Genomic DNA, 14,388 nt, shown 5'->3' with positions numbered 1-14,388 from the left:
AATAAAATATGTAAATTTATAATCTTACAAAAATAAAGAGATAAGCTGTATCAGAAGAATACATTCCTGGAGTGAGAGCGCTTTTAGCAAATCAGTTTACAACAGGGTCACAATAAAATAATGTATAGTACTGTATTTGATATGGAGATACCTTCCTAACATTATTTAATACATGATGGCTCGATTTGGCTCCATGTGTCCTTTTTTTCAACTGATTAATGAATAAATCTGGGAATAAACAGCCGCATAATACAATGCTATACGTATTATTTAATAACTTTCTAAGTACAACACAGCATTTGTTTGGCGTTACAAATATTCTACAATATTATTTACTAAGTGCTGAAGACAGATATTGTGGCAAGCATGAGAGATGGAGAGCATTGTTAACACAGCGGGAAAGAGAGCACACAGCCGTTCATGCTTCAAAAACAAGGAATTTAGTATGACAATGATTCATCTGGGATAGAGTGTGGGATAATTTTGGGGGGAAAGTGATTATTTCATGATAATATCAAGTTAGCCTGGCACCAAATGAGCCGAAATACATATAAATTAAAGTCCCTTGTTAATGTCATGGTTACGTTATTGTAAACCGCAACATTACAGTATGTGAACAAACATTACGATCAATTTTTCCCACAAGATACTTAAAAAGTAAGTAGATTTTATTTCCAGCCACCCCTCACCCCTATAACATGTACCTGTATCAAGATAATGTAACTATGATCATAAATACCTGTATATTTTACACTGTAAATACATATACGTACTGTAGATATAAACTACTATAATGTTTAATTAATATTTAGTATTGTACTCACCGATGGTCAAAGGCAAAGCAAGCGAGTGATGGGTGATGGAAAGTGATGGGCGATGGCGAGTGGTGGGAGGGTGGCAGTGCTGGGAATCTCTGAGACCCAGAGGTTCCTCCCCCTTCCCCCATCACTCCACTCAGAGTGTGATTCGTCTTATTGACACTCCAAAAGACTAAGAATCAACAATGGTCTCAATTTCATCAGCACTAGTACGAATAGCACGCACGCACGCACACACACAGTAGCCCCTCGGTTAATGAACACAACAACATCTCCAGAGTCGTTCGTTAACCGAAAATTTCAAGTAAACGAATCCATTGTTTCAATGGGATATTGGGTAATTGGTTCCAGCTCATAGAAAAATACATACAAAGTTAAAAAAAAATGCAGTAAAGTACACCTACTTTGAGGTGTGTATGTAGAAGATTCCTGGGTTGATGATGATGATGAGAATTAGAAGTGGGGTGGAGGAGAAGGAGAAAAGAAGGGAAGTGGGGATGGAGGAGAAATCAACTTTCAGGGGACCCATGCTTGATGCAGTCATTTCACCAATAAATTTTAAGTTCACTAGGTGTAATTCAAGATTATTTTATTTAAATCAACACTGCACTGCACTATATATTATCAATATATTAACTAAATTTTAGAATGACCAATAATTTCAATGTAAAAATGAAAAATATTCAAGACGCCAACAAAATCGATGTTCACTCCACTGTCAACAAATCAAACTGACGCCTGGTGGCCGAGTCAAGCGGCTGATGGGCGCATTAATAAACTAGTTCCCTGTACTGAATATATTGTATTATAAATAGGTGTGTGTGTGTGTGTGTGATCAAAGACAAAAAGGCGTGTCGCGGTTTTGTTCAAAGATTAAATATAACTCGTGAAACATTATGAGAACCCCTACCACAAGGCAGAGCGCACCAAAGTTGTTTCTTCGGCATAGGTTTTCACCAAATTTCACGACACGACTCTTGTCTTTCATTGTACATATATATGCGGGGGTTAGGTTCCAGAAAACTATTTCGATAAGCAAAACCGTACATATCAAAACACATAATATATGGGAAACATCAGTTTCGTCCCACAACCCCAAATATGCATCATCTAACTGACCAAAATATAGCCCCAAAAATGTGTAGGTGCACTAAAAGATATAATAGTACAGTAGTAAGACATATTTACTAATTAATGAATAACACAAAACACCAGTACTGCACACATTAGTATCACAAATGCAGTCATATTACAATGAGAGTCACAGTGTTAGTGAGATACAGGAGGACGATGGGAGGTGGGTGGTATATGGTACAGTGAACATCATGCCATCTCCTCAGGCTAAAGCAAACCATCACTGCAATTATGATTTAGGTGGTGATAATAGAGGTAATGGTGGTGATAATAGAGGAGTGGTGGTGATAATAGAGGGAGTGGTGATAATAGAGGGAGTGGTGGTGATAATAGAGGGAGTGGTGGTGATAATAGAGGGAGTGTGTTGATAATAGAGGTAGTGGTGGTGATAATAGAGGTAGTGGTGGTGATAAGAGGGGAGTGGTGATAATAGAGGAGTGGTGGTGATAATAGAGGAGTGGTGGTGATAATAGAGGAGTGGTGGTGATAATAGAGGAGTGGTGGTATAAGAGGGGAGTGGTGATAATAGAGGGAGTGGTGGTGGGGGATAATAGAGGGAGTGGTGGGTGATAATAGAGGGAGTGGTGATGATAATAGAGGGAGTGGTGGTGATACAGAGGAGTGGTGGTGATAATAGAGGGAGTGGTGGTGATAATAGAGGGAGTGGTGGTGATAATAGAGGGAGTGGTGGTGATAATAGAGGAGGGTGGTGGATAGAGGGAGTGGTGGTGATAATAGAGGGAGTGGTGGGTGATAATAGAGGGAGTGGTGGTGATAATAGAGGAGTGGTGGTGATATAGAGGAGTGGTGGTGATAATAGAGGGAGTGGTGGTGATAATAGAGGAGTGGTGGTGATAATAGAGGGAGTGGTGGTGATAATAGGAGGAGTGGTGGTGATAATAGAGGGAGTGGTGGTGATAATAGAGGAGTGGTGGTGATAATAGAGGGAGTGGTGGTGATAATAGAGGAGTGGTGGTGATAATAGAGGAGTGGTGGTGATAATAGAGGGAGTGGTGGGTGATAATAGAGGGAGGTGGTGATAATAGAGGGAGTGGTAGGATAATAGAGGGAGTGGTGGTGATAATAGAGGAGTGGTGGTGATAATAGAGGGAGTGGTGGTGATGATAGAGGGAGTGGTGGATGAATAGAGGGAGGGGGGTGATAATAGGAGGGAGTGGTGGTGATAATAGAGGGAGTGGTGGTGATATAGAGGTAATGGTGGTGATAATAGAGGGAGTGGTGGTGATAAGAGGGAGTGGTGGTGATAATAGAGGGAGTGGTGGTGATAATAGAGGGAGTGGTGGTGATAATAGAGGGAGTGGTGGTGATAATAGAGGTAGTGGTGGTGATAATAGAGGAGTGGTGGTGATAGAGGTAGTGGTGGGATAATAGAGGGAGTGGTGGTGATAATAGAGGGAGTGGTGGTGATAATAGAGGTAATGGTGGTGGGATAATAGGGAGGGAGGGATAATAGAGGTGGTGATAATAGAGGTAGTGGTGGTGATAATAGAGGGAGTGGTGGTGATAATAGAGGAGTGTGATAATAGAGGGAGGATAATAGAGGTAGTGGTGGTGATAATAGAGGTAATGGTGGTGATAATAGAGGGAGTGGTGGTGATAATAGAGGAGCGGTGGTGACTCGGAGCTGGTGGTGGGGGAGATTGTGGTAAGTGGTGAGATGATGTGTCAATCTGTTTGTTTGGTAACACTGGCTGCTGCCACAACTGAACAGCTGATGTCTCCCCACAAAATTGAGTGCAAGTATAAATGAACGTCATATTCCTTCAATATTACATTACATATATTCTAGATTATGGAGTGAGAAACAGAAAGGTGGGGTGATTAGAGAGGTGGTAACAGTGGGTGTGTTGCCAAGTGCATGCTTATCCTTGTAGGAACATCAGAACATTAAGCCAGAGAATACACACGCTCGTCGCTTGGCTGGTTCAGCAACCTTAACACACTTGTTCACTGGTGCCATGGTGAAGGGTAAGTAAAGTACAAAACTTGACAAAAAAAAACAAGCACGGAGCAGTAAACCGCCTTCTAACACCAACCAAAACAGAGGAGAAACAAAAGCTGGCGCCACGAGCAGGCTGCCATTCTCTTGGCAGTCACTGCTACTCAAGCTCTACAGACCCGCCGTTGTCCCATGATTCTTCCGCTGACAACCCAGATCAATCAGTGATAAGCGATACATGGTCGCACTTGAGGAAACTATAGTAAGCCAGATCAGCGACATCGGGTCCCGTGACACACACACACACACACACACACACACTTCCTCCACCACTCACTGTCTTGTCAGCTTTCTCGACTACATATACCGCCATCTGGAGAAACGAAAAACGTCTGTAGCTGTCGCCTTCATTGACTTCACTAAGGCATTCGACCTAGCTGACCACAAACCACAATTTAATCATCAACAAAGCTATCGACGTCATTTCAGCAAAAATATTACATTTCGCGGAATGCATTATATCAAGCACAGTATGAATAGAATACCATTGTAATATAACAGTATTTTAATCAAAAACTATTAAAAAAAACAGTAACTTCTCTTGAATATCGGAAGGTTAGGTAAAATCTTTTTGTTTCGCCATGTATTTTATCTATTTTACATTAAAATACATCACGTTTCAGCAAAACTACTATTTTCCGAAAATATATTCATTCAAGCACAGTTTAGGTAAAATATACGTGTGATGTAACAGTTTTTTAACTGAAAACGATTCGAAAAACATGTACCCTCTAGCCCTGTTCAAGGAGAGGACTGGGAGAAGCTGTTTGGTGCTGCAGACGATGACAAGGAAAGTGATTTGGATGGATTTTAATGAAAATATTCAGAAATATGGTATCATAGTATTTATTCAAGTCAATTAGGATAGAATATTATTGTAATACAACAGTTTTTAACTGAAACCATTCGAAATGCATTACGGTAACATCTTTTGAAAGCTAAAGAAAAAGAAAGTCATTGTTTTCGCCACGATTTTATCCCACTTTCCACTGTATTACGACGCCATTTAAGCAAAAATATTACATTTCCATGAATGCATTATATCAAGCACAGTATGAATAGAATACCATTGTAATATAACAATATTTAACCAAAACTATTAAAAAAAACAGTAACTTCTCTTGAATATCGGAAGGTTAGGTAAAATCTTTTGTTAGCCATGTATTTTATCCTATTTTACATTAAAGTACATCACGGCTTTTCAGCAAAACTACTATTTATTTCCGAGAATATATTCATTCAGGCACAGTTAAGGTAAAAATATACATGTGATGTAGCAGTTTTTTAACTGAAAACGATTCGAAAAACACGGGTACCGCTCTAGCTGATACTCAACAGCTGGTGGTGCGTCATGCCGTTGTAAACAATAGGAGGTTGAAGTAGATTAACGGTATTATTTAAGTGTGAAATATCAAAAGGTTTTTATTACCGGTATTTTTGTAGATCAACGAGAACTGTGATACCGTAGATATGATATGATAAGTTAGCCTGTGCTAAGAACTTCAACATAGACTATTGAAAGCACGCTAAGGTAATTTAGCCTATTGTAAGTTGGTGAGCTTCATTTGCTGAAGTAACTGCACAACTTTTCATTACTAATTGGTACATATTTTACGTTTCCATTGTTTACTGGCAGTAAATGGTAAATATTTTTCATGTCTGAAGCTAAAAGTTGCATCCCCCACACTAATGGTGATGTTAAATTTAACCAAAAGACGCTGGTGTTTTATCCCAGCAGTGGGTGGACCAGCATTTTAGCTTAAGGTCCGCTGAGGTAATATTCCTACAAATCTAAAAAAAAAAAAAAAAAAGTTCTTTCAGATTTTGTCAGAATTATCCGAATCCAGATTAAAGGGGCCCGAATTAACGAGGGTCGACTGTATATATATCATACAGTCAACCCTCACTTTACGCGGTCCCACATTCCGCGTTTCCACGTTTACGCGGTGCCCTGCCAGAACCCAGGATGCTCACATTCCGCGGTGGGTGTACCCCTTTACACGGGTGAAGTATAATTTTTTTATTTAGCTCATAAAATTCAGACAAATTATCCGGCCAGAATATAATTTACATTGCTGGAATTCTTACAATTTGATGATCATTTTGAATATAAACATCATATATTTTGCATTAGACATACAAATTTTAGATATAATGTTTACTCTTGAGTAAATATGTTATCTTTTGTGCAAAATATATGACGCTTATATTCAAAATATTCCTGGTCTTACAAGGAATCCAGCAATGTCAATTATATTATCCTAACTTTAGTTTGAGGTATTATTTATTACTATACCTTAAAATCTAGTGGTTTTCCCCCAAAAATTTCTCGAGAGAGGGAAGAGCCAGCGAGTGTAGTGTGAGAAGAGGGGGAGGGAGTCAAGTCCATTATTTGAATGGACATTAACTTGGCGACTGTATTTCTCTATTTCTCTTAAGTATTAATTATGTGCATGTACCATCATAAAATTAAGAGGTTATTTTTACTAGAACATAGGTATTGTGTCGGAAAAAGTGGAGTTTGGGGGGTCAGCCGGTCTCTATTTCATTTAATCCCTATGTAATGTTGCTCATTTTACGCGTTTCTCGCTTTACGCGGGGGTTCAATTGACCGCGTAAAGTGAGGGTTCACTGTATATATATGTATATAATTTTAATTTGTTTGAATTTGTGTAGGTTAAAGTTCTCATACAAATTACATTTAATGGTATGAAATAAATTATGGAGAGACTCAGCTGAAGAATGAGACATATAGACAAAAACGAGTGGTGGTTATATTTTATCCCCTAAGGAAGAAAGTGCTGGCGAAAGCAGGGCGAGTTTGAGTGAACGCTAATAACTGTGCAGAAACCGAAATGTTTTCAGGTTTACTTTTTTCTTTCTTTTCTTTGCATGGGCCACCTTACATGAGGCAGGAGGACCGTATCAAGCTAAAATGAAGAGCTTGCTTTATTTTATAACAATTTAATGTCTAATGAGACATCTACAATACATTACTTCGAAATCCTTATTTTACACTTACTGACATATAACTTCTCGTTCCCACAAATGTGTTAGCCATACTATCGATCAGCTGGCCAGACACTCCAAAGTCACAAATTTTGATCTCTCCGCGGGAGTTGACCAGAATGTTAGAGGGTTTTACATCCCGGTGAATGATCTGGTGCTTCTCACGGAGATATGCCAAACCTTTCAAGACCTGTAGATGATAAAACCTTGTTAATGTCATAATTACCAATTTATGTCATTCATCTAAATGCATCAAATTATGCAACTTTCAATATTCACAGTATGTATACAGTAGTGGCTAACAGAAGAACTTTGAAGCACTAATCATGTTACCTCACCATACATGCTAATTTACTAACATTCCATTACCATCAGGCCTATGGCCTCACTCTATTTGTAAATGTCACTCATATATACTCTCTTCCTTCTCATCTTAACCCATTCTATAACACTCCTTAAATGCTGTCCATCTCATACCATATACTGTACAGTATTAAACCAAAGTGAAGTTTGATGAGGAGGTGTTATTCAGTTTTTTATATACAGTAATACAGTACAGTATTCCCTTAAAGCACGCAGGGGTTAGGTAAAATGGACCCCTCGAGAAAGCAAATTCCTCAAGATTTTCATGCCAGTTCATGGAGTGTGCCTCTCTGTGGATTGCACTATGGGTTGCGTGGGAGCTTGCATACAGCGTTTGACACCTTCCACTACTGGCTGCGAGGGGTCTCAATGGCCTTTACCCCACCCCGCCTTAGGGAGAGAGGGAGGGAGGGAGGGAGAGGGTAATGCATGGTGCCATAGTTCCCTATAATTAAACTATAAAAGTTGTGGAAAATTTTTTTCAATACTCTAATGTGACTTAGAAATAAAGAAAATATAATATAATACTATAAAATATGAAATAAGAGGAGCATGGGTGTGTATTCTGTGTAGGAAGTGATCTTCAGTGTGGAAGCAGTGAGAAGTTTGTCAATAGCACATCTAGCAACAGTTGGTTAGGCTTATTTCAGTTTAAATGCCACCATACTGAGTGAATATCTGAACACTCACTATTCATCCTGGATCTTGCAATGATGATGATGGGCATTAGTACAGATCCCATACAGTAAAATGAATGATATGATGATTGGCAGAAGACGATATAATAAACAAACATGAAATAACAAATACTCTGTACTGTTCTAAGGTGTTGAGTCCTCTTGATCCCTGGCAACTCTCCCCTTGCCATAGGTAAGGTGATGATTATGAAGTTGGAGATGATGATGGTGATGATGATGATGATGAGGGTCGGGAGGAGAGAACTTTGGGGTCATCCTCATCTTCAGAGGGCAAGTTGAGAGTGGAGGGCATTGCCATGATTCAAAGGCAGTGGCAGGAGTAACTGGAGTGGCAGGAGTAGTTGGAGTAACTGGAGTGGCATGGGTAGTTGGAGTAACAGAAGATGCAGGGGTGGCTGGAGAGGCAGAAGATTGAGTTGAAGCTAGTGTTTTGGGAACTCTGGAGAAGAAAAGCATGATAGGGAGTTGAGATCTCTGGCACTTGATATTTTTGTAGATTTCATTGAGTGATGCTACTAAATTTATCTTCAGTGCTCGGTCTAATGATGAGTCTAATTCCAGAAGTGCTTCTTTTCCTTGCCCGAAAAAAAATAAAATAAAAATAAATAAATAAATAAAAATAATGTCCAGATGGTTTCCTCTAAATGAACTGGAATAAGATCTCTTTCCTGATCATCTTGCTCATTTTTTTTCGTAAAGAATCCAGTCCTTCATTTGTTAACTCTTCTCCGATTTCTTCAGGTGGCATATCACCAAATAACCTTCCCACTTGCACCATGCATGTGATCAGGGGCTCCTTGAGTGGAAGCCAGTGATATCACATTCACTGCTTCAGACCATAGGGCCTACCAACAGAAGTTTACACACTTCCAGTGCCGCATGAATCTTGGAAAAACGGCAACTGAGGTAATATGACTTGAAAACAGTAAATTATTCCTTGGTCAAGAGGCAGAATAAGATTTTTTTTTTTCAGTGCGTGAGTTCCGAGGGACACAAGCTTTAAAACTGCAAGCTTTAATGGAATACTGTACCGTCATTTCATCATGCTCTTAAAATAAATTTCAAATGATACCACACTGTCTTTCAATGTTAGTGAAGAGGATGATACCCGATACATTAAACTCCAGTCTAATAAAATTTATGCAGAAGTACTGAACTGTGAAACTATTAATCCACTAGTGAGTTGATCTATGTAGAGTTATACTGCACTGTACATTAATTCTGCAATAAAAAACCCATAATTCATACCACTCAAATTCGAAATCACTCATAATTCGTAATGTTTTGCGGTTATGAAATGAGGCCACCGCCGTAATAAGGGCACAAGCGCCACTACGACCAAAATCGAGTTACCACCACAGCAAGTTTCAACAAGGTTTTCTCTATCACAAAGTGTGTCATATGTGGATAACCCAGCACCTGTTGTGAGTGAAAGTGAGGAGAGTTAACCAGAGGCTGGGCCGTAAACATCCGTGTAGGCCTCACACGTGGAAGAGTAATGTTGCAAAAAGGCTTCGGAATGAAGGCAAGGCATACACCAGTCTTATGACCAAAAAATTACTACCAGAAAGGCAGGTAGGGTCCCCATGTGCCGATGGACGTTTTGCGAAAGTCGCCTTTTTCTCTTATTTAAAAAATAAATCACTTGTGCCCTTGTGTGTCCATACTACTGCAGTGGCCTCAAATATACTGTATACAGTATCACAAATTCTGTAATATTTGGTAAAATTTCTAAATAATATATAATACAGGGTACAGTATATTAAAAAAAAATTTATTACTGTATTTGGTAAAATTTCAAATTAGCATCATTTATGAATATACATAACGTACATGTCGCAATGGGATGTTGCCAACTCAGTGTCAAGTACTATAGGCGTCATATTTTTCGGTCAGTCCACGTTGTTCAGTCATGGAGTACACATCTATGGCTTACAGCACAAGCTTTTCCACTTGCCGTGTTTGAGCCATTATGTCTAATAACCCTGGACCAAGCACCTCAAAAGGTACTGTAATTTGAAGCATTTAAATTTTTATTTAGGCAGATAGCAGAAAAGTACACCCCCCCTGGGGAGGTGTCCCTCCTATTTTGTAAACTCTCATAATTCATAAGGGGAAAAGCCCCTATTATTTTGAATTATGGGAGTTTTACTGTACATTATTATTTTCTCAGTCTTGCAAGTCACTTAATTTCTACAGTATATAAAGATTCATCAGTACAAAAGTGTCCCAAACTACTGTATATAGGTAGTCCAGTGCCAAAATGGGATAAGCGCTGTCATTAATAAACATAGAAAATCGCTTCTAAAGTTGTGCTATAAGTAAATTGATGTCACGACATATTAACATTTGAACATATTGGTATCATTGTTTTATAGAAAATTGTGGACATTTTCTTGGCAAAATATAATAAAGACACCATTCACTCCTCAAAAACTACAGTACAGTGCTGTATCACTACTGTAATAAAGTAGCACTGTACCAATAACACAGATACCCTGAAAATTATATCAATAATAACAGATAGATTAAATATTAAATAATAAGCTTTTTAATAGTGATAGTTATAATGCTTGTCAGCTGCACTCCTTTAGTGAGTACTACTGTACTAAGGAAAACCTGTACAGTACAGTACAGTACAGTACAGTACTCACCAAATTACTGGCGAGTATACCACTACTGAGCTCAGCGTCATCAACATCATCCTATAACAATACCTTACTGATATGTTGTTTTTAAGGCTGTGAGCACCAAGACCGGTTTGAGTTACTGTAGTAAGTTTGCACGAACATAATGTTTTCAAAGGATTGTTAACCATGTTTGTAATGTTTGAAAGAGATACCCACCATTTGTATCTGATAAGGTGAAGAATGGAATACACATTTCACAAAGAAATCGTGTTTGGCTGGTCTCGGCGCTTATCCCATTCTAGTGCTGCACTACTTCATATCGAAGTTAACTTATTGTAAGGGAGGAAGTGATTCTTGATGACGTAAAAAGGGTACCCCCCTACAAACATGACTTCCTCTGAGTTGATAGTGGTTCAAAGGATCTTACAAGCTTTTCTGATGGATAACTTAGGGACCTACAGTACTCAGGTGGTAGTTGAATGTGATACTGATATTTGCTTAATCCTGATTCTGCTAACATACTTGGGTGGACAGAAAAATGCATGGATGGATAGGTATGAGTTATTAGGCCTGCCTTGAAAATGCAAAGCAAGGTGTAATAAACAGATGAATAAATTTAAACTTACCGTCGAACATATTTTTGCTAAGATTGTCTCAGGAATGCGGATGGCTTTCTTTAGGCATAAATCAAGGGATCCGCCATCCATGTACTCCATACAAATAGAAATTTCACCTTCACTGTAAGAGAGGGTATATTTTATTTTAATTTTCAATAAATATATTTAAGCAAAAAATTCACTACAGGAAGTCTCCATTTTACAAAAGGCTCCGTTCATGAAAAACCTTTTGTAAATTCGATCCCATTTTCTTACACTGTACACTCCCTTTATAAAAGCTGATACTGTACCTGTACATGTTCCTTAAAAAATAACAAATCTTAAAATGCTACAAAACATGTTTTTAATGAAAAAAATTTGTGTACAATATTATTATAAGTAAAAATTAACAAGTAAAATGCTTGATAGAGCAGTAATTTTAAATTTCATTCTACTGTACAGTACACCTCATCAAGCTCTAAACTTCCACATATGAAGGAGAGTAATACTGGTGACTTAAATGCACTAAGAGAGTAAAGTTGCTATTCGCAGTTTTGCCAATTCGTGCCATTCCTTGGAACCTAACCCCTGCGAATAGCAAGGATTTACTGTATACAGTACAGTACCCTGTACTCCCTCTTTATCGACGGGGGTTACGTTCTGTAGACGGCCGTCGATAAAGAAACCGTCGATACCGTGATGGTTACGTAATTTTTCTAGCTATTATTAGCATATGTTGAATAAATGTACCTTTAAGCATTAATGCGTTTCCTTTACACATAACCTTAAATAATAGTGTATAAATAATAATATAATAAGTGGACAAAAATACTAGCAAACTTACGATTTCATTTATTGAAGTGAACATCGGTCCTTACAGTAAACAATACAGTGTACAGTATATACAAGTCACGCCACTAGTGCCGCCTAGCGGCGAAAGTACAAACAAGGCCCGCAGAGTTCAAATAAAGCCAAAATAAAAATCCGTCTAAATAATCCGTCGATAATCGAAACCGTCGATAAAAAATCCGTCGATAAAGAGGGAGTACTGTACTACAAAAAAGCATCATTACTAAAGATTTTTATTCTGTAAATCAATACCCAGGAATCTGCCTTTTTCTAGCTCTGGATCTTTGTAAATTAGAGACTGCATGTATAAAACAAAATACTCTTTTGAAACTGCTTTTTGGAATGATAACTATTGTGCCAAACATTACTTCTTACAATACTGTACTAATATTTTTTTAATTGTGTTTGAAAAGGTAGAAGAGTGTCTCCCACTCCACTACGGTCAAATATTGGGTAGACACAGCTTGTGAATCCAAGACCATTAGCTTAGCAAAACTTTTTGGACACATCAGTTGTGCCCAAGACTGAGTATGTGAAGAGCATGCGAACATCACTGATGGCTTAAAAAAATCCATAAAAAACAAAGGAACTAACCTGTAAAATGCTCCATAGAATCCAACAATGAAAGGCGAGTTGCACTCATGAAGAACCTTCAATTCACGAATTATTTGGTTTCTCACTGCTGGCTTCACCTCTAAATGTATAAGCTGGAAGAATAAAATAACTAGAGATTTAAGACAACTTTGGGATCTAGTTCCTTTGTGCAAGAATTTTTGTTCTAATTGGTGACAAGTCAACTAAACTCCAACCTAACCAAACCACTACAAATGAAACCTATTCCTAATTGGCCCCATACCCTAGTTAGGTTAGATTAGTGCCTGTTAGACCCATGTGACCTTCAACCTTCGGATTTACATAACTTAAAAAAACTCCCACGTCTCAAATTGATAATTAACAAAAGGGGAATATTTTTAGTTAAACCTCAGCTAGTTTGTTACAAGGCTTTTTTTTAAAGACCTACAAACTCATACTTCTACTTAACTCCCTCTTTCAATGTTCAATTATTATGATAAATCAATGAAAGGAAAAGAAAGACATATGCAACTGGCATGAGCCTGTGATGAGTAACACCCAAGACAAGCCACAGGTCATCCTAGGTCCAAGAACAAAACGACAACTGCTAAGGCCGTAATAACCATTAGCTGTTGACAACCAGCAAATTCAACTGGAGAAAATGTTAAATTATTTAAAGGATAAGATTCTATGGTAAATACAAAAAATAAATGAAAACAAAATAAGATCTTCAATCCCTAAAAAATTTCAATTAACCTCCAATGAAAAGCATATTAGAAGAAAATTTAAGTGAGAACCTTATCCACAGATGAAGTTCTACAAATTACTGAAATGCTGTAGCATTCATCATGCTAAATGTTTTGATGCTTCCGAACTCACCTTGCGTGCCATGATTAGTCCTGATGGTTTGTGTCGCTCCTTGTTCACCACTCCTCCATTACCTGCTCCCAACTCACCAAGTTTTTCAAAGTCATCAGCATTTAATTCTCCAATCTGAAAAACAAAATGCAAAAAATAGAATGATCACTATGTTGCATCAACTATCCAAACTATGCCTCATTTCTTATTAAGCAACTTAAGCACAACAACCTATATACTGTACTGAGTATGTTTTTGTGAGTCGTAAACAGGTCTGTTTGCTCTAATTTACCACTGACTTATTGTACAAAGCTAATCATCCATCAGGGTTTTCCTGACCTTTTGTTTCTGGACGAGGAATATCTCCATGCGTCTGCGTTGGGTATCATCCATGTCGAGCTCCTGAATGCACTTGAGCAGTGACTCAAGTGACATGGTACCTAAACTGCCAGTTGCCCCTGTGCTGGCTTTTCTCTGAGGGGTTCTGAAGAATGAACAGAATAATGTGATTTGATACAAGCCCTATAAAAATTTACTTTACAAACAAGTATAGTCCAGTAGGCCAATACCTGTATCTCAGCATAATTCAGGTAGTAATTTGTTGCATAAGAAGGTTGAATACTGTACTGTATATGCAAATACTCCCCCTCTCCATTAAAACACACTGAGAAAAACACTAGTAAAGATGATTATCAGGAATCTGAAAATAATTTTTTTTGTAAACAAATTTGTCATAGTATTGTACTGTACTATATGTGTACTGTACTGCATTTTAAAAATCAAAATCCTTCATCAGTTGACCTAACCTGTGTCAGACAGCCAATGGCAAGGCATCATCTA

The 14,388-nt window shown here is 38.1% G+C and overlaps 1 protein-coding gene across 1 annotated transcript in view; it reads right to left on the bottom strand.

Annotated features, from left to right (window-relative positions):
• Positions 1-14,388, bottom strand: part of LOC121866369 (dual specificity mitogen-activated protein kinase kinase 1-like) — a 63,680-nt gene that overhangs the window by 37,534 nt on the left and 11,758 nt on the right. The window contains 5 exon segments of the mRNA XM_042365996.1: positions 6,995-7,171; positions 11,299-11,410; positions 12,712-12,824; positions 13,570-13,683; positions 13,888-14,032. Coding sequence (XP_042221930.1) covers positions 6,995-7,171; positions 11,299-11,410; positions 12,712-12,824; positions 13,570-13,683; positions 13,888-14,032 — 661 coding nt within the window.

This window comes from Homarus americanus, unplaced genomic scaffold, assembly GCF_018991925.1.
Source record: "Homarus americanus isolate GMGI-L3 unplaced genomic scaffold, GMGI_Hamer_2.0 scaffold32583, whole genome shotgun sequence".
Classification (NCBI taxonomy): Eukaryota; Metazoa; Arthropoda; class Malacostraca; order Decapoda; family Nephropidae; genus Homarus; species Homarus americanus.
This window is presented reverse-complemented; position numbering and strand designations above follow the sequence as displayed.